At 35.0% G+C, this 24,081-nt stretch overlaps 1 protein-coding gene across 3 annotated transcripts; it reads right to left on the minus strand.

Moving 5' to 3' along the window:
* Positions 1–1,786: 1,786 nt before the first annotated feature.
* LOC109096556 (mitogen-activated protein kinase 8) lies at positions 1,787–23,779 on the minus strand. Of its 3 annotated transcripts, none has more exons than XM_042734745.1 (12): positions 23,558–23,779; positions 21,593–21,772; positions 21,366–21,495; positions 20,710–20,768; positions 20,365–20,503; positions 18,831–18,996; positions 11,557–11,628; positions 9,121–9,303; positions 7,900–8,024; positions 7,706–7,769; positions 6,265–6,342; positions 1,787–4,296 (listed from the first exon to the last, which is right to left on the minus strand). In XM_042734745.1, the coding sequence occupies exons 2-12, from the start codon at positions 21,712–21,714 to the stop codon at positions 4,166–4,168; spliced, it is 1,269 nt and encodes a 422-aa protein (XP_042590679.1). In that variant the 5' UTR covers positions 21,715–21,772; positions 23,558–23,779; the 3' UTR covers positions 1,787–4,165. The 3 variants fall into 3 exon arrangements, with proteins under 3 accessions (XP_042590679.1, XP_042590678.1, XP_042590680.1); XM_042734744.1 differs by lacking the exon at positions 11,557–11,628 and adding an exon at positions 11,230–11,301 and having other exon boundaries at positions 23,558–23,777; XM_042734746.1 differs by lacking the exon at positions 11,557–11,628 and adding an exon at positions 11,230–11,301 and having other exon boundaries at positions 1,787–4,301; positions 23,558–23,773.
* Positions 23,780–24,081: the final 302 nt, after the last annotated feature.

Genomic DNA, 24,081 nt, shown 5'->3' on the forward strand with positions numbered 1-24,081 from the left:
TGTATAGAAAGTGCTAGAAATGCTCTGTGGATGTGATTGGTCAAATACTGTCATAGATTTTGTAGACTGAGCTCATTTTCTGACTGCATAGTGGGTCATATTATATATTAGCCTAATGGTTGATTTTCCAGGCTGCTAATATGAATGTTTCAGGTTCAATCTCAAGAAGAAGAGACCCAGAAACTGGACATCACCACTGTGCCCTCAAACAAAGTGCTTTCTGCTGCTCAACACGTTTCAGTTATCAGTCCATTTGGATATTACTTGGATTTTACTAGAACAACAGCTTTTACAAATGCATATTTTACTTTAATGCATATTTAGAGTATGTGACGATGTTATACATCATGACGATTAGACTTTGTGCTGTGCTGAAAAGTGTCACTGTGGTGTAATTATTCACAAAGGACTAAATTAAACAAACTGAAAAGAATGTATTCCTCAACGGTTTTTTCCGGTGCTCGAGTTTGATCGCCAGAAAGCTGACTTTCACTGTTTTATCACTCCGCCTGGCTGTGGTGGGGATTTTGTTGTGATTCTTTCATTGATCTTCTATAATTCAGCAACATTACTAATATTAATAGTAAGAGTAGAAAGCTAGTATATGGTTCAGATTTTAGCAGTTCAGTCTTTTTTATGAGCAAGACTGAATCATTCATTCAACCGATTCATTCAAACAAGGAACATGGCAAGTGCAGTTACCTTTATTTTGCAAGACAGAAGCAAGCTATTGGAAAAAAAACAAACCAATGTGTTTATAATATATCGAGCTGCAAAACAAGCTGTTTTGTTGCACTTAAATAACTGGAATATAGTTATATATGTATAGTTATCGTTCTTGGTATGACATTTTTGTGTAGTATGCTATTATGAACTCAGTCGTGTTCTTTATGAGAGTCAAAGTAGCACTCTTCTTCAGTATTTTTGTTTTGTTTTCCGATATCTAAACATCTGGTGCTGCTTGAAAAAAAATGACTTTTTTATTGAATGAATGTACTATATTTATGTAATACTCTGTATTTTCAAAGGATTTTATGGTACTGAATTACATTTTTGTGGGAAAGTTATGATCCATGTATTGCCTGCTAACCACTTTCTATGCATAGACCTAAAAATGAAATTTCCTTAACTTAAACTGTCATAAGTTTTTAATCCTTTGGAGCACAGACTTAAGTTTGGTTTCTTTTTAATGCCTTGGCAGATTATTGCTGAAGAGAAGTTAAAATGTAAAAAAAAAAAAAAATTATGCAAAATGCACAAAAAAAATTTTTTGACATAAAATGTTCTCCAAAACATGTTTTGCTCTAGCCATAAATCTAAACAAGATGCGTTCCAAATTTGAGGTTGATCTATTAAAAAAATACAAATAAATAAAAGCGTTCAGTAAGATTTTCTTTGGGCATAGCACCAAACGTTTCCTCAAGATGTAATTTGTTTTTCACCACAAACAGCACTAGTGACTATTTCTTTCAGGACAATTTAACCATTTTGAATCATGTTTATTGTGTTCACAAAGCAAGTGCCAAATATGTACCAAGTTCCACTCCATTCTGATGAAGTTAAAAAAAAAAAGTAGTTAATATCTTTTGGTCAAAAATGTACAGCACCAGAGAGTTAAATTAAGATATATTTACTGAAAGTAAATGAAGTTATGAAGTCTTTTGCTCTGAAAATTGTTTTTAATTTAGTTTATTCCTTAATTGGTCTTAAACTTACCTGCAGAACCCTGTAAATGTCTCGTATATTAAACTGTGGTGTAAAGGCAAAGAGACAAAGGAGGAGACCGTTCTGATTCAAACTGGTGTTTATTTGCAGTACATGTACAATTGGTATCATAAGATCCCAGTGCATTCTTTGTAGTAGTGCACTTCTCAGTGTCTGTGTGCGGTTCAGCACACACAGAGCTAGCAATTTATAACTAACTGTAGGGCTGGCATTGCTAGCATATATTACACACCAGCACCAAACCTCAACACGTTGGTACTATTTCAAGATATTTTACAGATGCCTCTGAATCGGACTTACCAGGTTTATTAAAGTCCAGTGGCTAAACGTAACAACTTTCTAACATCAGCCACAGATTTTTTGTTTTTGGTAAGATGGGTTATGTAACATTTACAGTATAAGCCAAATGGAAAATAATAATAATAATAATCCAGATTTAAAAAGACAAATACATGGATGTATCTGACAGTACCAAGCATATCTCTACCTCTAGATCTATCGATTACAACTAGCATGACAGCAGTGGGTATTGCACATGAACTGTAAAAAATGAGTACAAAGTAAATTAAACAAAAAGATCAAATTTACATTTCAGTTCTTCTAGGTGAAGTATACATAATGTACAAAACTATACGTTGCCTACTATTGACAATAGTTCACTTTAGAAATAAATAAATAATGAAATCTGTATTAACATCTATCTTACGGGCAGCTATGTTGCGCAAAAAACAAAAACAAAGAATCTGTAGAAATTTAGAGTGAGGTAGTTCATCAAAGCCTACTTTGATCTGAATTATAACATGTTTGAGAGATGAAATAAAAGCAAATGCAATGACAAACCTGAAGTTAAAATTCATTAACTTCCTCTAAAGAGAGCAAAGAAAAATTAAGAGCACTTAAAATACAAAAAAACAAAAATGCCTGGGATGCAACTCAAATTAAAAATAAAATACATATGCTGATCATTATGCAAACTCAAAACTATACTGTAGTTCCTACAACTCCCATCTATCCCGCATGTACATTCCACAGCACTGCCTCATGGGAAATGGAGTTCCCACCTACAGCATTTGATGCAATATCTTGCATATTTCCATGAACAAAATAAAGCTGCAAACCATACACGCATACCAAAAAGGTTCCAATTTTTCTATTACTTTGATGAAAGACCTTGCTTGAGGAAACGTCTCTTTTTCAGATCATCTTCTCAACATGCCCCGACCTTTCAATCGACATCACATACGTCCAATACCATAGAAAAATAGACACCGCGACATGATAAGAACAGTATTACTTCTGAAAAACCTCACCCAAATTTCTTCATCTTTCTAATCATTCAGGAATGAATGCTGGACTCAGGCACTTTCTCCATTTTGAAAGCAAAACAAAAAAAACGTAGGTATTAATTTTCAAATTTAGCAATGGATTTCGCTTGTAATGTTAATGTTTTAGGAGGAGCAGAGTTTACACTACATACACTAGTACTGTAAACACATAATTACATTTTTCTAAGCATTAGAATGGAAAGTATCTGATACTGATGGGCTATTTTTTTAACGCTAGACAGCCATAAAATGCAGCAGTTCCTTTGGGAATCATTCTCCAATCTAATACATCTCCATTCATTTAGCATGATCTGAAACGACGTTATTATTATTAAGAAAATCACCCGTGGAAGCAGTTCTTTTTCTCCTAGCGTAATGCATAAGATTGCATCGGTAGACTACAAATCATAAGCATTTCATAAGCATGGGCCGAATACCCAATTTCAGTTTCACGTCATAATAACAAAGTGTTCGAACAAGACCTTTACATCAGGCTGAAGCGTAATGAAAGCTGTGGGTTACTGTTTTCTGTGTTTAAAGTTGAAATATGTACAGACTAGATTACATACAGTGTTTTAACAGAGAGAATACTACGTGAAGTCAATCGTGTGCAGAAAGAGAAAAGAGCAGCTTACAGACCCTAAAAGCACTTTAAAATGTGTTTCTGTAAGACAAACGTCCAAAATGTCCAAACTGCGATTTTATACGCCACTGACTCCACAGCAGTCGTAACAGTGAGGAAACACTCGTTTATCCAGGAAACTAATTAGTGACTCTCTCGCTCAAAAAACAAAACAATTAAACACCTTAAAAATATATTCCCCATTCATCTTTATAATATAAATAAACTCAAATCATTCCACATCCGAATGGCAAGATGGCGCAGCAGTGGCTTCAATCTGCTGCCAAAAATGAAAGCGATCAAAGTAATGCTGGATTTGAAGATGCCCTCCAAAACTCTTAACTCCGTTCTTACACTTTGTCAATTCAAAAGAACGTGTCAGTCCGAGACAGAAAGGAGGACGCGTTTCCGGACTGGCGTGACACTTGCATGGAAGCAGGGAGCGGAGGAGGAGGATGATGATGATGATGATGATGATGGAGGAGGAGGATAGTCATCTGCAGCAGCCCAGCGGTCCTGCGCTCGCCTCCTGACTGCTGTCTGTGTCAGTGGACATGGACGAGACGTCGTTTGTGGAGGACGAGGACGTCGAGGGCTCGTGGGAGTCATTGCTCACTGCTGCACCTGTGCTGAGAAACAGATCCCATTTTTATCAGACAGGCACTGCGGAAACTCTGTGACTTTCACAGTTCAAAACCGGGCTGTCACTAGGGTTGGGTATCGTTTGAATTTGAAGGAATGAATGAATGATGCATTTATATAGCAATTTATTGTGTATTGCTGTACACTCAAAGCGCTTCACAATCATGTCGGGGGTGGGGATCAATTCCAAGTTTCAAAATTTAGATATCAAACATATTTATTATGTGTCTCTTTCTGCAAAACATTTAATTGCTGCTGAATACCATTAACGAAAATTAACTAGCTTCATAAAAACTGGACTCGATTAAGAGCTGTTTGTGTGCAAAATAGAGCTGCACAATTCTGGATAAACTGACTTTTTTTTTTTTTTTGTACTCACACAATTCTGAAAAAACATTAGACAACTAAACAAAACCTCATGGAATGTATGCATGGAATGATTCAATGATTAACGTGTTTCATCACTGGATGAATCTGTGTTTTTGAATGAATCTGTTGAATGAATGATTCAAAGACAAATACATTTTTAACAGCCACTTAAAAAAAAAAAAAAAAAAGATGCGCACACAGGAATTGATAGGTGGAAGTAAAATTTTAATTTTACAACAAGTATCTGATTCTGGAATTGGAATTGATTTTAGATTCCCAACCCTAGCTGTCACTAACGTTTATTTTGTTAATAGAGTAATCTGTCGATTATTACCAACACCATGGTCATTTAACCAACTTTTGGTGCTTTTGGCAGTGTGGGCAGGTGCCAAATCCTGCTGGAAAATGAAATCTGCATCTTCATAAAGCTGGTCATCAGAACGAAGCATGAAGTGCTTCAAAATTTCTTGGTAAACGGGTGCAGTGACTTTGGTTTTCAAAAAACACAATGGACCAACACCAGCAGATGACATTGCACCCCATATCATCACAGACTGTGGAAACTTAACACTGGACTTCAATCAGCTTGGGCTATGAGCTTCTCCACCCTTCCTCCAGACTCTAGGACCTTGGTTTCCAAATGAAATACAAAACTAGCTCTCATCTGAAAAAAGGAGTTTGGACAACTGGGCAACAGCCCAGTTCTTCTTCTCCTTAGCCCAGGTAAGACGCCTCTGACGTTGTCTGTGGTTCAGGAGTGGCTTAACAAGAGGAATACGACAACTTTAGCCAGATTCCTTGACACGTCTGTGTGTGGTGGCTCTTGATGCCTTGACCCCAGCCTCAGTCCATTCCTTGTGAAGTTCACTCAAATTCTTGAATCGATTTTGATTGACAATCCTCATAAGGCTGCGGTTCTCTCGGTTGGTTGTGCATCTTTTTCTTCCACACTTTTTTCTTCCACTCAACTTTCTGTTGACAACATGCTTGGATACAGCACTCTGTGAACAGCCAGCTTCTTTGTTAATGAATGTTTGTGTCTTAACCTCCTTGTGAAGGGTGTCAGTGATTGTCTTCTGGACAACTGTCAGATCAGCAGTCTTCCCCATGATTGTGTAGCCTAGTGAACCAAACTGAGAGACCACTTTGAAGGCTCAGGAAAACTTTGCAGGTGTTTTGAGTTGATTAGCTGATTGGCATGTCACCATATTCTAATTTGTTGAGATTGGTGGGTTTTTGTTAAATATGAGCCAAAATCATCACAATTAAAAAAGCACTTTTCAAACTTAAACTACTTCAGTCTGTGTGCACTGAATTCATTTAATACACGAGTTTCACAATTTTAATTACTGAAATTAATAAACTTTTCCACAACATTCAAATTTATTGAGATGCACCTGTACTTTCTAATCTAGAATTTATTTGTTTGACATTTACTTTTTTCAGCATGTGAAAATTATTCTGATTTACACCTGAAGATAATTTAAGCCAGGGTTAAAGCGGCCCTTAACCTGTGGTTTAAAACAGATTAACACAGGGTTAATGTCGTGTGAAGAGCTGAACGCAGAGCTGGAAACTAACCTAGTGAAGCCGGCTGTCCTCGGATCACCCCGTTTTTCGTTCGTTCCTCCCAGTCCAGCACTTCCTTATATATCAGCTCTGATCAGAGAACAGATACAGAAGAGCTAAAATTACACAAGGATACAAGTCTCTCTTTCTTTGCACCGATGCCGTGACGTACAATCTTATAATTGCCCATTAAGATCTTTTAAATTAAAAGAGAAAATAATCATACATATGAAAAATCTACTGTACTTGTTTGTTGCATTTACTAATATTATATTATATTATATATATTATATATATATATATATATATATATATATACATACATACATACATACATATACAGTACAGGTCAAAAGTTTGGAAACATTACTGTTTTTAATGTTTTTGAAAGAAGTTTCTTCTGCTCATCAAGCCTGCATTTATTTGATCAAAAATACAGAAAAAACAGTAATATTGTGAAATATTATTACAACTTAAAATAATAGTTTTTCTATTTGAATATACTTAAAAAAAAATAATTTATTCCTGTGATGCAAAGCTGAATTTTCAGCATCATTACTCCAGCCTTCAGTGTCACATGTAACATCCAGTCTATCACATGATCATTTAGAAATCATTCTAATATTCTGATTTATTATAAGTGTTGGAAACAGTTCTGCTGTCTAATATATTTGATGAATAAAAGGTTAAAAAGAACTGCATTTATTCAAAATAAAAAAAAATTCTAATAATATATATTCTAATAATATATTTTCTTTACTATCACTTTTTTATCAATTTAACACATCCTTGCTGAATAAAAGTATTGATTTTATTTAAAAAAAAAGAAAGAAAAAAAATTACTGACCCCAAATTACTGACCAGTAGTGTATATTGTTATTACAAAATATTTATATTTTAAAAACATAGCTTCTTTTTTTTTTTTTTTTTACTTTTTATTCATCAAAGTATCCTAAAAAAGTATCACATGTTCTGAAAAAATATTAAGCAGCAGAACTGTTTCCAACTTTGATAATGAATCATCATATTAGAATGATTTCTAAAGGATCATGTGATAATGATCCTAAAAATTCAGCTTTGCATCACAGAAATAAATGATAATTTAAAGTATAATAAATTTAAAAACAATTATTTTAAATTGTAATAATATATCACAATATTACATTTTTTTTTCTGTATGTTTGATCAAATAAATGCAGGCTTGATGAGCAGAAGAGACTTCTTTCAAAAACATTAAAAACAGTAATGTTTCCAAACTTTTGGTCTGTACTGTATATATATATAGCAAGCACTGTTAATGCAATGCATTGTTTTTTTCAGTTAGTGCTATTCAACATGCGTTTTTGTTTTAAAGACATATGGCATTATTTTGCTTCCATATCAAACCTTTATCTCACCAGGGACTAAATATTATGAGTTTATGGCAATCAATGATTTAAAATAAAAAGCGCACCTTTCCACTCCTCCACTGTGTGTTCTCTCTCATCCAGCTGTTTATCGGTGATCGCCGGCGGCGGCTGAAACCGAGCAGATAAACGTCAATCAGAGATGTCACAAAGAAAAGCAGACATCACGCTCTCCGTCAGTCCTTCTCTCTGGAGAGATCATGCAGCTCAGGCTCCATCTGGACTCATAATCAACACTCACCGCTTCCACTTCTGACGGGTCGAACCACACGTTGATGTAGGGGTGCTGCAGGGCCTCGTCCACCGAGATTCGTTTAGACGCATCGATTACCAGCATTTTGGACAACAAGTCTCGCGCCTGGCTCGCTGCAAAATATTGCATTTCAATCAGAAACTGAATGGACAATCATGCTGGTCTTAGATCACGGTGACTCAATGAAGAACACCTGTGTGTCTGGACTTCAGCGAAGCAGAATTGTGAATTTAAGGCACCTTTAATTAAAGCAATTAGCCATTAGTTAGCACAGTGTTGACATACTTTATATATATAATCGCTAATAGCAAATAGTTTACAGTTGTGAACTATGGATTATCAAAAATACCCAAGCATTTCATACAGTGTCTAACTTTTAAGCTTGAAATTGGTTTTGGTATCATTTTATCCCTACTTGCTGTTCACACAGAAGAGACTGAGGTGTTGATATATATATATATATATATAAAACAATAAATAGATGCAGTGTTTATATCTGGACATTCCAAATGGTGCAAGATCAGAAGAATTTGCACATTGAGCAACATTTTATTTTAGAGTAGCTTCTGCTTTGATATGCATTTTAACATTTAATTTGTAAATAAATAATTAAATAAACCTTAATTTGGTATTCTTAATTTTTGTTGTGCTGTAATTGTTGTTGTTGTTGTTTTTAGATAGTTTCTTATTCTCTATTGTATTCTTTACATTTATGTATTCCTTTAGTTTGTTTGTTTTATTCTGCATTTTGGTATTTGTTTTAAGGTGTTAATAAAGCAACTTATAACTTGAAAGGTGCTAAAGTTATTATTATTGCTATTAATGGTATTATTAATAATAAAAAAAATAATAATTTAGAAATATTTTGTTTTATTTTAATTTTAAATAAAAGAAATACACCTTCCAATTGAATACTTTTAGTAAGATTTGTCAAAGTTGTTAATGTGATTGCACCGTAACATCAAATGCATTTATTTTTATTTACATCTATAAAATGGTAAAATACCAAAACGTACCATGTTTAATAACTCCTTGTAGTATAAAGTTGCACAATTAGTCAGAAGTTTGCATATATCTGCTAAGTGCATCTTTGAACGTGGCTCATCCAATCAGAACTATCCATTTCTAATTGCAATCTACAATAATCAATATTTACAAAGTAACAACACTATAAATCTATAGAAAGCTTTAAGTCAGGGCATCCCTCACCTTTCAGTTTGTTGTGGTCTGAGTCTGCAGGGAACAGCACGTCTGGGAAGAGCTTCTCAAAGCTGTATCCAGCGTAGCGGGGCCGGTTCTCCACGTAAGTCCTCACAGACTGGTTGAGCTTCAGCATGAACTCCTGAGACGGCGTGCCCAGCTGCTCGATCACCTTGTTCCACTGGTCAATGTCTTCAGACGACAAGCTAAGGAAGACTTCTGACTCCTTCATCAGACTAAGATTTGCTGACTTGCCAAGTCACATACATATAAATGTTTCACTTTGAGCTATAATTAATGTTTAGTTAATTCTTTATTGAATTTTAGAATGACACGTAACATTTTCCTGATCTGGTGTCTTTTTTTTTCATGTTGTATAAACATTATATTAACGTGTGTGTGTACATGTGTACATATATATTAGTACTGATAATTTAAATGTTTGTTTGTTTGTTCTGTCATGGCGAGAACATTTTATGGTAAAATTATATCAGGTTTTTACAACATATTTTAGCATTTGGTTTACAATTTTCTTCAAAATTATAAATATATGTAAATATAAATGTATGTATATACACCACTATTTTTTTTTTTCTTTTTAATGTTTATATTATCAAGACTTTGAAACGTTTCGTAAGTCTCTTTTGCTCACCAAAGCTGCATTTATTTAATCAAAAATACAGTAAAAACAGAAATATTATGAAATATAAATACATTTTCAATTGTAATACAGGGTTCCTACAGGTTTCAGACCTTTTTAAGACCATTTATATAAAAAATGAATGCCTATTTCACATCCCTACCAGCAAAGAAAAAAAAAAAATCCTTGAACTTGTGTTCATTTATTTTTCAAATGTGGAATGGGTAAAAGATAAGTCAAGCAGGTTTGAAAAATAAAAACATTTCAATAGGCCACAAGAAAGTTTGCCGAACAATGTTGTTTTTTAACATTAGCTAGCTACTTATTCCATGCTAGGAATATGGGGAACTGAGAGACCCCTGAACAATAAACATCGAAAATCAGAACTCAACAATAAATTAAATTAAGAAACACAGTCAACTCCTTAGCTCTTCACTCAGGGCAGCAATCTCTTTATCAAGGTTGTCCAATGGTTTCAACCAATGACTAAAAGAGTTTTTATCCAGCCACGCTTCATTAAATTTACATTTCCCCATAACCTCAGAATGAAACTGGTAGCTAGCTAACGTAACAACAAACGTTAAAAATATAACGGCGTCAGTCAACCTTTCCTCTGGAATGCTGAGATTTTCTTTGATTTTTCGCGCTTCTCCTTTGCTTGTTGCTTGAGGTCTGTGTTGTGTTGTTTTGCTTTGCAGTCTATGGTTGTGGTGCTGCAGCGCGTGATCTTCATTTACTGAAGGCATCACGTGTTCGCAGTATTTTGTACTGTGACCTGGGGCTGCGTTGCGTTCTCAATTATTGGTTCCGCCACTCTTTATTTATACTACGTCATTTAATCAAAATAATCGTGGTTGACAAATGAAACTTTTGAGGAAAATTACAATATGGAGAAGTTACATACAGCATAATTTTTAAGACCCAGACATCAAAATTAAAGTCTTTTTAAGGTATTATTTCCAAATTAATAAATTCAATACTTTTAAGGCTTTTTAAGACCCCGCGGGAACCCTGTAATATGGCAAATAAAAATGGCGGTGGAATAAATTATCATATTATCTATTAGAAGGCAAAAAAATATGTATAATGTAACCTATTTTTTATCAAATTATTATATGAAATATGTTTGCTTAAACGGTTATGGATGTTGTAAAGTATATATAATTATGAATGGTCTTTCTTTTTTAATGAACTTTTTTCTGTACTGTAAAAAAAATTGCTGCTTACTGCCACCCAAAATGTGAAGTGGGATTTTTAGACGAATGAGGTTTTACTGTGGTGTAATGAATAGATTTGACACTTAACATTGTATTGTGTACAGGAGAAAATAGTTGTTTTTTAACCTTCTATTAAAAATTATACCTTCTTTTCATCAGGTCTCGCACATCAATGAGAAAACACACATCAAGGGTAAAATAACTCAAGAAGAGAAACAAACAACACTCAGAATGGGACAGTAAACAAGCAGGTAAGGATACGGTCTGTGCCGGGAAACAACACGCTGCCTCTGACCATTTCAGCCATGATGCAGCCAACAGACCAGACATCAACTGAAACATGAAATGACAACCAAATTAAAATGCCAAACATCTTACAAATGAAAAACAGAAAATCAAGCACACACACACACACATATATAGGAACAGGGTGCATTGATGTGGATGCAACAGAGGTGACAGGGACATGCAAACATCTCCGTGTGCGTCAGGCAGAGACTCAGGCCGATAATCCGTCACAGAGCAAGACACGGCTTTGCTTGCACAGCGCAAAATCCAAGCAAGCAACTAGAGGCCGAAGAAGGATACAGTCCCTCCCTGGAAAAAGGATTTTGTGCCGAACCATCTCTGCCATAATGCAACCAACAGCCCAAATATCCACTACACCAGTGTAGCATAGAGGAAAAGAAGAAAACATAAGCAAAGCATAAAAGGCCAAATTTTTCCGTGCATATTTTTCCTCCGCGCTACCATCCAGGACTAAACGCCAGCGTTTTTGATTTTTTTGTACTGCAGCGAACCACTTTCACTTCCCACGTAAGATTCAGTGACTAATGCTTTCCTTTCTAGATGCTCAGTGCTACAGGCAACACCTCCAGTGTGCTCGTGCATGCAGAAACCACTGACAAACTAGAATCCCTCAAGGGACTTTGACTAGGGCCCTATGAAATCTGTTTTTATTTTTCTGGACCCCATTTTAATGATTCGATTAAATTTTATTACTCAAAAAGCATGACTAATTAATTAAAATCATGAAACTTATACAATTTAACATCAATATATTAAAAGTTTAACAACAAAATAAAATTTTTAGAGCCCTATGAAATATGTTTGTTTTGTTTTTCTCATGTTCTGTTTTATTGTTACCAAATTCTGTGTTTAAGCATTATTTGAATGCATAAAACAACTTAAAATTCTGTGTTTAAGCATTATTTGAATGCATTTTTCAGTTTTGTTTTTTTTGATAACTTTGCCTGTGTTAATGCTAACTGCATTAAATTTGCCACAGGTGTGTATTTTTATTGGAATTTTAATATTTCACCTTCATTTCCTTTAAAAAATCTATTTTCTACTAGGTACACAAAATACTTCCTCTCAGGACCTTTTGGACAAAAATGTCCCCATTGAAACCCATTAAAACTGCAATTTTTAATCCCGGTGCCATTCAACTATAAAATGATGCAATCTTTGTTAACAGGCTTTCATTCTGTTGGCAAGGCTTCAAAATTTAAATTTTTACTATTTTTTACCAGATGGTGCCATTTTTTCAGGTTTGGCATATAAAGCAAATTATCTCTTTATTGTTGTTTTCTGCTGTTTTCGGCTTATGCATATTATAGAGCCAATTAGATATATTATGAAGCTATAATTGTGTGGGTGTGTTGGTATGGATGTCAGACTGTGGTTTGTATGTGTGTACTGAAAATTTTATGTGTGTGTGTGTGTGAACAGTTTGAATGAAAAAAATATATATTGTACTGGAAATCACAAATCCCACCCCATGTAAATGAGTCATACAGAGTCACAGACCCTGTCATGTGAAAACTGAATAAGGTCAAAAGGTTACTGAGCTTTGAAGATTTTTTTTCATTCAAACACATTTCTTATTACTTGTTTGCACTTTTTCATTTGTTATTGTTTTTGTTCAAAGATAAAAGGTGAGCTTGATTTTGATGTAGTAGTTCAGAAGCCCCTCAAAACCTTGTTTTTGTTTTCACCTTGAGAAAATGGTGATTGTTTTGTCTGGTAGATTTTAGTTGAGACAGGTGCTTTCACAGCCAAACCTATAAATATCAGTGGCTTGAGGGCCTTGTCATTTCATAGTTTGCAAGATGAAGAGACGTTTCACAGCAAGGGAAGCTCTGGATCTAGTTGTGGCCACCAACAGTGAGCACCCGGGTACATGTGAAAGTGAGGATGAAGAGTTGACTTCAGAGGATGAAGTTGAGTTTGCATTAGAGTCTGACTCTGATAGCTCTTGTTCCTCTGATGACAGCACTGAGAGTGAGGACACAGAAGAGACTGCAGATCTTCAGTGGAATTCAAAAAATGGGCAGATTCTCTGGTCTTCCACTCACACTGAGACGCTGCGCTACAATCCTGCCAAGGGTATGACCCCGGGTCCCACACACTATGCAACTGCCCGCATCACAACTTTGCAGTCCTGCTTCGACCTCTTCATCACCGAAGAAATCATTCAGCTTCTTCTGGAGAACACTAATTTACACGGGAGGCGTTTTGTGACGGATTGGATTGATTTCGATTCCACTGACATTCAGGCATACATCGGGCTGCTGATTCTGGCCGGTGTGTACAAGTCCCGAAATGAATCAACAAGAAGCCTGTGGGATGTGGAAAACGGACGTTCCATTTTCCGAACCACCATGTCCCACCGTAAATTCAGGCTCCTGAGCTCCACCCTGAGGTTCGATGGCAGGATGACACGACACCTGCACGTTACATGCATGACAAGCTGGCTGCATTTCGGACCATCTGGGAGAAGTGGACACATCGCCTTCCCCTGCTGTTCAACCCAGGCCAGGATGTCTGTGTGGATGAGCAGCTCGTCCCTTTCAAAGGCCGATGCAGATTTCGCCAGTACATGCCCAGCAAGCCTGCCAAGTATGGCATAAAAATTTGGGTCACCTGTGATGTCACCACGTCCTATGCATGGAAGTTGCAAATTTACACGGGGAAGTCTCCTGGAAGTCCTGCGGAGGTGAACCAAGGAAAAAGGGTCATTCTGGAAATGACGGAGGGGCTCCAGGGGAACACTGTGACCTGCGACAATTTTTTCACCTCCTATAGACTGGCGGAGGAGCTTCTAAAGAGGAAGATGGCCCTAGTCGGCTCAATTCGCAGGAACAAGCCAGAGCTTCCCCCACAGCTGCTGCAAATAAAGCATAGAGCACTTCTGTCCTCCCTCTTTGCTTTTACTAAGACGCACACAGCTGTGTCTTACGTACCCAAACGAGGGAAGAATGTGCTGCTCCTTAGCACCAAGCACCGCGAGCCAGCTGTGAGCGACACTGAAAAAAAGAAGCCAGTGATCATCACAGACTACAACCGCTGCAAAGGAGGTGTCGACAACCTGGACAAGGTATGTGTCATTATGCTTCAGTTACACACACATTTATTCTTACTGCATAATGCTTTTATTATTCAGTATATTTTGTGTATATATAATCAGTGTTGTAGTTTTGTGAAAGAGGGGAAGAATATTTTGTTTATTTTTATTCTTACTGCATAGTTCCTTTATAATTTAGTATTTCATGCATTTCTATACACAATATTATATTTTTGTGAATGATGAGAAGAATATTTAGTTTATTTCTTCTTTTGCAGGTTGTTGGCACCTACAGCTGTAGGAGAGAAGAACATGTCGGTGGCCAGTGGTTCTATTCTACAACCTTGTAGATGTGTCTACCTTCAACTCCTTTGTACTGTGGTCAGCCGTGGATCCCTCCTGGAACCAGGGCAAAACATTTAGACGGAGGCTGTTTTTGGAGGAACTGGGGAGAAAGCACTTGTGATGCCGCAAATTTCACGAAGACAGCGCATCCCCCGCACACCATCTACGTCCACCATGATGGAGGATCAACAGCAGGGAGACCCAAACACCAAAAAGAGGAAGGTCTGCACGTTCTGCACTGACAAAAAGAAAAAAAAGTGCTTCCACCTGCAACAAGTGTGGCAAGCATATCTGCAAAGTCCACACAATCACATACTGCAGCTCCTGCTGTGAGTGAATTCCCTCATAGTAGGCAAATGCCTACTATTTCTGTTATCTGTTCTCTACTAATTCCCTCTGTGTAAATGTCTACTATTTCTGTTCTCAGTGTTCTCGAGTTTGGAACAATAAATCTTGTTCTTGTTCAAAGTGATCTTGTATTTTTGCTTTATTTATAGAGCAATATAATATATTTTATCAAAAAGTAAAAACTTTGGAGGATAATAGGAGTAATAAAACTTGGACATTATTGTCCTTTATGGACCTGAGTGGTAGTTTTTATTTTAAATCTAATACTGCATAAAAATATGAAAGCATAAAAATGAATGTTGTTGTTAACCATTGACATATCCAAGGATGTAATATTTAAAGAAAAAAAAAACTGCTTAGCATTTAGTATATGGAAATGTTTTATTATTATTATAATTTTTATAAAAATCAACAGTGGCATTATGTAAAGAAACCGGCGTTTAAGGTGTTACAATTCTGAAAATTAATGAATGTTTGGTAATTATGATTAGAATTGATGCTGGAAAAAAATCTAAGTCAGTGAAAGTGGAAAAAAATATTAATCTATAATATTTTTATGACACTTTTTTGACAAGGACATTTTTGTCCTTTATGGGCCTGAGTGGTAGTTTTATTTTTAAGCTGACATTGCAAAAAAATATAAATGCATCCAAATTAATATTGTTGTTAATAATTAACATATCAAAGACTGTAATAATCAAAGAAAAAAAAAAATCTGCTTAGCATTCACTATATGGAAAATAATAATAATTATTCTTTTTATTTAAAACAACAGTGGCATTATGTAGAGAAACCAGCATTTAAAGGGTTAAAATTCTGAAAATGAATGAATGTTTGGTAATTATGAATAGAACTGATGCTAGTAAAAAAATCTAAGTCAGTGAAAGTGGAAAAAAATATTAATCTATAATATTTTTATGACACTTTTTTGACATGGACATTTTTGTCCTTTATGGACCTGAGAGGTAGCTTTTTTTTTTATCTGATACTGCATAAAAAATATGAATGCATAAAAATTAATGTTGTTGTTAATCACTGACATATCCAAGGCTGTAATAATCAAAGAAAAAAATAATCTGCTTAGCATTTAGTAAATTGAAAATAATTTAAAAAATTTCTTTTTTTTCATCAAAAAAAACAACAGTGGCAATGTGTAAACAAACCAGCATTTAAAGGGTTAAAATTCTGAAAATTAATGAATGTTTGGTCATTATGATTAGAGCTGATTCTGGTTAAAAAAATGGTGTCAGTGAAAGTGGAAAAATTTTTTAATCTATAATATTTTTATGACACTTTTTTGACATGGACATTTTTGTCCTTTATGGACCTAAGAGGTAGCTTTTTTTTTAAATTTGATACTGCATAAAAAATATGAATGCATCAAAATTAATGTTGTTGTTAATCATTGACATATCCAAGGCTGTAATAATCAAAGAAAAAAAAAATCTGCTTAGCATTTAGTAAATTGAAAATAATTACAATTTTTCTTTTTTTCATAAAAAAACAGCAGTGGCATTATGTAAACAAACCAGCATTTAAAGGGTTAAAATTCTGAAAATTAATGAATGTTTGGTCATTGTGATTAGAGCTGATGCTGGTTAAAAAAATGGCATCAGTGAAAGTGGGAAAAAAATATAAATCTATAATATTTTTATGACACTTTTTGGACGTGGACATTTTTGTCCCCTATGAACCTATGTGTAACTTTTTTTAATTGATGCACAAGGGTTAATTTATTATATTATTTTTTAGTTTTTTCTATAAAATGTTTTAATTTTCTTTTTCCAGAACTTCTTTGTTTTTGGCAAACAATTTTAATGCTATTAAAATTAAAACATGGGAGAAATTAGTCTATTAAATTTCCGATGCCATTTTCATTTCATCTTGCGTGTTATATGCCTGATGAAGCAGCGTTTGTGAGCTGCTTTGTGTACAGCAGATACTGCGGAAACCTCTGTTTCTCTCGCTTTAAAGCACCCCCTGCTGGCAGAGAATGGATTAGCATTTTCAGTGAGTCTGATTTACGCAGCAAACATATTTTGCTTGTTATCAAAAATAATCTACTCTAGAGGGACTACTTAGGTGTTGTTATTGATTCTATTTGGAAGTCTTCCGGAAGTTAAGTTAAGGCCACAAAAGCACACATGCGCAGTAACACTTGTTTATGTTGCTGCCGTTGAAACTTTCTATACAGTAAATGAAAAGGTGTCGTTTTATTAGGCTTCTGCTGAATGTTTCTTTGTGAAGCTGAAATATAACAGAACTAAATTGAAATTTTAAATCAAATAAGTTACACAAATAAAATAAATCTCTTCATATGAAGAAAGTGAGGCTTTGTCTGTGCTCTTTCCAGTTAAAATTGGAGGCAACCACTGCATTTTAATCACCATTCACACAAAGGTGGAGCATACATGCAGCAAGAGCAGTTTTTCATCTAAATTAGACTGCATAATTTCAAAATGTGAAGCAAAAACAGAATGGTCTGACTTTAGTTTTGTGAAACTATACATAAAACATATCTGAATGAGACAGCAGACGAGCTGAATGAGACGCAGATTCACTCTCTGCCAGCAGGTGGTGCTTATGAGCCTCAATGATTCAGTGTTTCCTGGGTTACCGCTGTAAACAAACCAGAGCTGCTCTTATGAACAGCAGCGATACACTGTTTCCTTGGTTACCGCCGTAAACAAAGCAGAGCTGCTCTTATGAACAGCAGCGATACACTGTTTCCTTGGTTACCGCTGTAAACAAAGCAGAGCTGCTCTTATGAACACTACTTTAATATGCATCGTTCAGAGGCAAAATGAAAAGAAAATGTCATCTAAACTTTTCTAAAAACAGTCAGTTCCCCTCAGAGATACATTCATACAAACAGGGGTGCACATAAGTGGTCCGCAGGTCCGCATGCACGACCAAAATTAAAAAATGCGCTATATAAATGAGTTCTGACAGCGCATTTGCATACCGACATGACTGTCAGCTGTTAATACACAATTACCATTTTAGATGGACAAACTGTACTATATAAAATTTATTTTCAAACTGAAAGCATAAATCTAGGCTATCCCATGCCGTTTTCAAAGCACAATGCAAAACTGTAACATTCATTCACGGACGCTCTTTAATCAGCACCAGCGCTAAATCCAGAAGCGCGTATACTTACTGGCCGGCAACCCGCCAAAATAAAAGCCTGCTGATTTCAATTTTTAAAAAGATGAAAACGCTTTTATTTATTTATTTTTCGACGTTTTTATCCAAAGCGACTTACAATTGGGGAATACATAAAGCGATTCTTCTTAAAGAGGCAAACAAAGAAAAAAGTAGTAAATATTAGCATTTTATTTTTAAGTTTACTATAAAATAATTGTATTTGTATTTAATACTAGGCCTACCTTTTATTTTTAATAATATTATCACACATTATTATTTAGTTTATTATTTTATTGAAAAAAACTAAAATAAAGTGCAATAATATTATAACTATTATTAATTATTTTTTTATCGTTATATTTAATGGGTCACGCTATATGCGGTGTGAGGACCAAACCAAATCCCCAGGTTCTCTTATGAGACAGATAATGTTTGGTATCGCGATTTAATTTAAGTCTAATGACCTACTTTTGATTAATTAATCGAAAACTTTGACCAATTCCGTGACATTCCGCGTTATACAGTAAATTCTGTCCACATGGCAGAAATCATAGGGCCCAGTTTGATGTTAAAACACCACAGCCGCTCAGTGAGGTCGAGGTGGTCACAGCAGAATGGTGTGGATGTGCTCAGGTGGGACCTTTACATGCAGTGACATCAGGTCAGCACTCACCGTTGGCTTGGTAACCCATGCCCAGAATGACCTCGGGGGCACGGTAGTAGCGCGTCACCACGTAAGGAGTCATGAGGAGGCCGGTGGCGGCTGTCCGGGCCAGACCGAAGTCCAGGATCTTCAGAGTACAGTCTGATTTCACTACTATGTTACTGGGCTTCAGATCCTGGGAAGAGAAGAGGTCAGCAGTCAGAAATTACTGGTAAATTTCACAATTAATTACAATGAAATGCAAGTAACGTATTGAAACGTGAATATTTTTAATATAAAGACTGAAATGTTTTCTTGTTAAACATACATTTACTTCTCTTTTTATTCTTCTGGATTTAATTTTTCTTTAATGGTTAAATGACATTTTAGTAATCAAAAGCAATTTAAATCATGAAACTTTTCCAATTAGACAATTACCAAAAATGAACATTTCAGGGCTCCATAAAATCAGTTTTTTTTTTTTTTTTTTCATAATTTTCATTTTATTTTTCCCAAATTTTTTTCCTTGTTTTAATGGTTTAATTACATTTTGAATTATCAAAAAACATTTAACAACTGAATTCACAAAACTTTAACAATTAAATAATTTATTAACTTCTGAATTTTAAAGAAATTCTGTGCTGTTTATTGTAATCTTTTTTCTTTAGATTTATGATTGAATAAAAATTTACATTAACAATTTAATTAGTCTTTTAAATTGTAATCAAACAAACATTTAACCATTTCAATGTGCTGAGATGAGGAGATCTAAAACATGAAGAAAATGGTGATATTCCTCTTTAAAAAAAAAAAAAATCATAGTGCCCTAAGAAACTTAGAAAGTCTTTTCGAAAAACTAAACATGTGAAATGCCTACCTAGACAACATTTTTAGGCATAATCCCCTACTACATGAATGATATTATAAATAATTGTCAGCAAATTATGTATCTTATTTTGGCCAAATTGTAAGGCAGCATCACATATATCTTTATTGAATAATGCGTCCCAAAATGCCTCACAACAGAGTAGAGGGAAATGTTGATTATCTATAAATATATTTCAAGATAAATATATAAGGTGCTTGAAATATCAATACAAAACAGTTGCATTTAATTTAAAATGAATCATTTAACCCATTATTTGCCTTCTAGGTCATTTTGTGTTTATTAAGGCAAGGCTTTTGCAGACTGGTGTCTTTGGAACCCAAAAGGTCTACAAAACATTTGAGGGATTTTATATACAGTATATATATATCATTTTTTATATCTTTTTACTAGTGGGTGCAGGAGTTCATTTATGTAAGTGAGGATAGCAAAATAAAGTAAACTGTGACATATTATACCCAAAAATTCTTCATACAGTGCACTATCACTTTGACGTGACCATGTTTTGTTACATACCTTTCTATCAAAGTGTTAGTTTTTCTTGTGCTTTTACAGCTTTTTGTGTGTTATGTGTGTATATAGTAGCCAGCAAAGCAGTTCATCAGGCTTTGAAATATAGAGTGTGTGTGTGTGTGTGTGTGTGTGTGTGTGTGTGTGTGTGTGTGTGTGTGTGTGTACCCTGTGTATGATGCCAGCAGCGTGTAGGTGTTTGATGCCGCAGAGCATCTGATAAAGCAGGTATGAGAGTCTCTCGTGGTCCAGCTCCATCTGAATGACCTGACACAGGTTAGCATCCATCAGCTCCATCACCAGATACCTGCAGACAGACGAGACGCAAGTGTGTGAGGAACAAGCATATACACACACACACACAGAGATGAGTCGCAGTTACTGTACATACTGAACATATACATCTCTTTATTTAACCCACTTGAATTAATCCTTGACCAAATGTATATTACTACACTATTATTTTTCAGTTCCATCTAGTACACTGTTAAAATCACAGCAGAAGGAACTTACATATCCTGGAACTCTTCAAGTGTCTTCTGTGGCGTGAACACATGTAATAACCCAATTATCTGTGAATTAAAGCACACTGCATAAAAGATGTGATATCTGATGATATCAAGTTCTTACAATCTAAAATATACCATTACAAAATTAAGTACAATAGTACACATTATGTACACTTCTGATCAAGAGATTAATGTTTATTTATCAAGGATGCATTAAATTGATCAAAGATGACAGTAAAGACATTTATAATGTTGCAAAAGGCTTCTATTTCAAATAAATGCTGATCTTTTGAACTGTCTATTCATCTGTGAATCTTGAAAAATAAAATGCATGACTGTTTCCACAAAAATAAACTGTTTTTAAACATTGATAATAATCAGAAATGTTTCTTGAGCAGCAAATCATCATATTAGAATGATTTCTGAAGATCATGTGACACTGAAGACTGGAGTAATGATGCTAAAAATACAGCTGCGCATCACAGAAATAAATTACACTTTAACAGAGATTTACACAGAAAACAGTTAGTTTAAATTGTAATAATGTTTCATAATACTACTGTGCTTCTGAGCAAATAAAAGCAGCCTTAGTGAGCAGAACAGACTCCAAAAACATTTTTTTTTTACATACACACCCAGACAGAGAAAAACATGTCTTACATTTTTGTGGTTGACACATTTCATCAGGACCAGTTCTCTGTAGGCCCGTTTAGCGTGGGTTTGGTTCTGAAAGGGTCGGCTGAGTTTCTTTATTGCAACATTTCGTTCGAGGACATGATCATACGCCGAGCTACAGACACAAACAGAAACAGCTTTTCATTCTCCACACTTTCTACTTAATGATAATCTGTTTCTTTCATACTCCACAGGAACAGAAATCAGCTTACCAGACGATGCCTTGTGCTCCAGATCCGATTGGTCTTAAATTCTGATATCGCTTCAGAACGGTAAAGGTTGAATCTCCCACGTCTATGCTGAAGTATTCCTTCTCACGCTTGTTCCTGTTCATGGTGAAAACCGTGCTGACTGTGTCTTGGGCATTCAAGAACAACTTCCCCTTCAAAAACCTGAAAAGACAAAGATTTGTTTTGATCAATGCAGTCTGCTAATAAAACACACTTTCACAAAAGTGCACTGGCCTTCAAAGTCAGGTAAAAATACATAAATGCAAATTTATGAGTTGAGACCTAGGCTACATTTAAAATAATGCAAGAGTGCATTGTGAATAAAAATGATATTCATCTTATATCGGACGATGATCAGATGAGATCTCTGTGCATAAAAGAGGAAAAGTTTGCATATTGCAATCTGCTTTATATTTGGTGAATCAAAGTGCTGCATATAACACCAATTATTTACTATATATTACAAATGGTTTAGTGTAAATATATGCTGCACAAGTAAATATTGCTACATCTTCTTTGTACATATGATTATAAATCAAAATAATTTGGGTTCAATGAAAAACAAGCTTTATTTTTAACTGCACATGCATCGATCTCAAGATTTAGCATTAAAATGGTGCAAAATATCAATACATTGTGTTATATATTATGTGCAAAAAAAAAGAAAACTACTGAAGTAAGGAAGGCAGGAAGGAAGCTTGCCCACCGATTTAAAGTTAAAATAAATTACATTATATCAAGACATCTGAATTGCATTTATTTATTTATTTTTTTACATTAATGTTCTCTCATAAATGTATACATTATCCTGACGTTTATCTATTTACTTATTGTGCATGTTATTATAAATACTATTCTTTTAATATTTGTATGTATATTTCAATTTATTTTGGTGGAAAGTAATCACGTAAGGAAAAATAAAAGACCTTTTTAATTGCATGAAGTTTTCTGTTAATGCTTTTAGATTTTTTTTTTTTTTTAGAAATTTAAACGAAATTAAAAACAATTAAAACAGGAAAACAAAAGCACTGAATGTTAACTGATTTTTCGATCGCCAAAATAAATCTTAGCCTAACATCTACCATTCAGTCTGTGTCCTCCGCTATATTTCAGATGCATTTTGTCCATAAAAAATATTTTTCACTACTGTAAAGTAATTTATTATTATGTTTTTCATTACTGATTTTTACTGATTAATTGCTGTACCTCTAAACTGCACTAAATGATATTTAAATCCATTTCAGCTAACTATTTAATGAGGGATTCAGGACTTAATCACATTTTAATTTAGGTATTGCATTCTTTAGCATCAGTGTGAATGGAAAGCAAATAAAATATGAGAAGAACTCTGAGTTAAACTGTGTCAGAACAGAATAACTTTTGATGGAAAGGTATGGAATGGATCACAATCAACCAAGTAATACCAATAAGTAGGTAATACCAATTTAGCTCAAAAAGTTACCAAGCGATGCTTCATTTAGTTCAGTCTAATGGTGTACAAAGTTCACATTAGCAATTAAAGAAAAACACTTCAGCAAAACATTCTCAGGTCAAAGGGTCTAAATAATTTTTAAATAATTTATTTTGCTATCCTCACTTGCATATATGACCTATAGCGTCCTGCACCCACTAGTAAAACAATATAACAAATTGTATCTGGTGTCTGGATACTTTCTGGTTTGACTGTAACATTGTAACATTGTATCATGATACACGAAACATCATCCGGTCCCGTGGTACACAGTAACGTTACTAACAGCAGTATCAGCCGAAGTGGCACATCGAAGTGGTGTAGTGTTGAACACAACGCTCTCACTAAGTGAAGGAACACACTAAGGTGTTTATTCTACTAAACAAGCAGCTGAACGCAGCGCGTGAACGGTGTTTACTGTGGTGCGTCACCCTCCCCCGCGACCCCGCCGAGAACCCCCGCGAGCGTTCACTCACCCTCTCAGAAGAGCCGCAGCCAGCTCTGGAGCGGGTCAGAACCGGACCGCTGTCTCTGGGATCTGGAGGACGCTGTATTCGTCTGGTTTTCCGCCTGAAGACACGAACCCTGCGCTCGCTCACTGTAAGCTTCCGTCCACTGGCAGGCCTCGAGCTGCGGACACTTGCGTACTACGTCACTGTGTCTTTGCGTGGAAGTGACGTGCGCAGTTTCTGCGTTTTGCCGATGACGTCGCGTTGCTTATTAGTGAACGTCGCAAGAAATCGCTCTTAAAAAGCTTCTTTTCCTGAACCAATAGAGACCACTATAGGTAAAATATGTTTTTCTGTTTAAAAAAAAGAGATAGATTTCTTTTTATCGAAAAAGTTAGCCTACCTTTTTGTTGCCCGCAATCGCTTATTAGAATAATTTATTGAGAAATTTGAATCGGAGGCGAATATATATATATAGATATATATATAGATCTACATATATACACACACACACATTTTTTTTTTATTCCAATATATATATATATATATAT

The sequence above is a fragment of the Cyprinus carpio genome, chromosome B12, assembly GCF_018340385.1.
Source record: "Cyprinus carpio isolate SPL01 chromosome B12, ASM1834038v1, whole genome shotgun sequence".
Taxonomy (NCBI): Eukaryota; Metazoa; Chordata; class Actinopteri; order Cypriniformes; family Cyprinidae; genus Cyprinus; species Cyprinus carpio.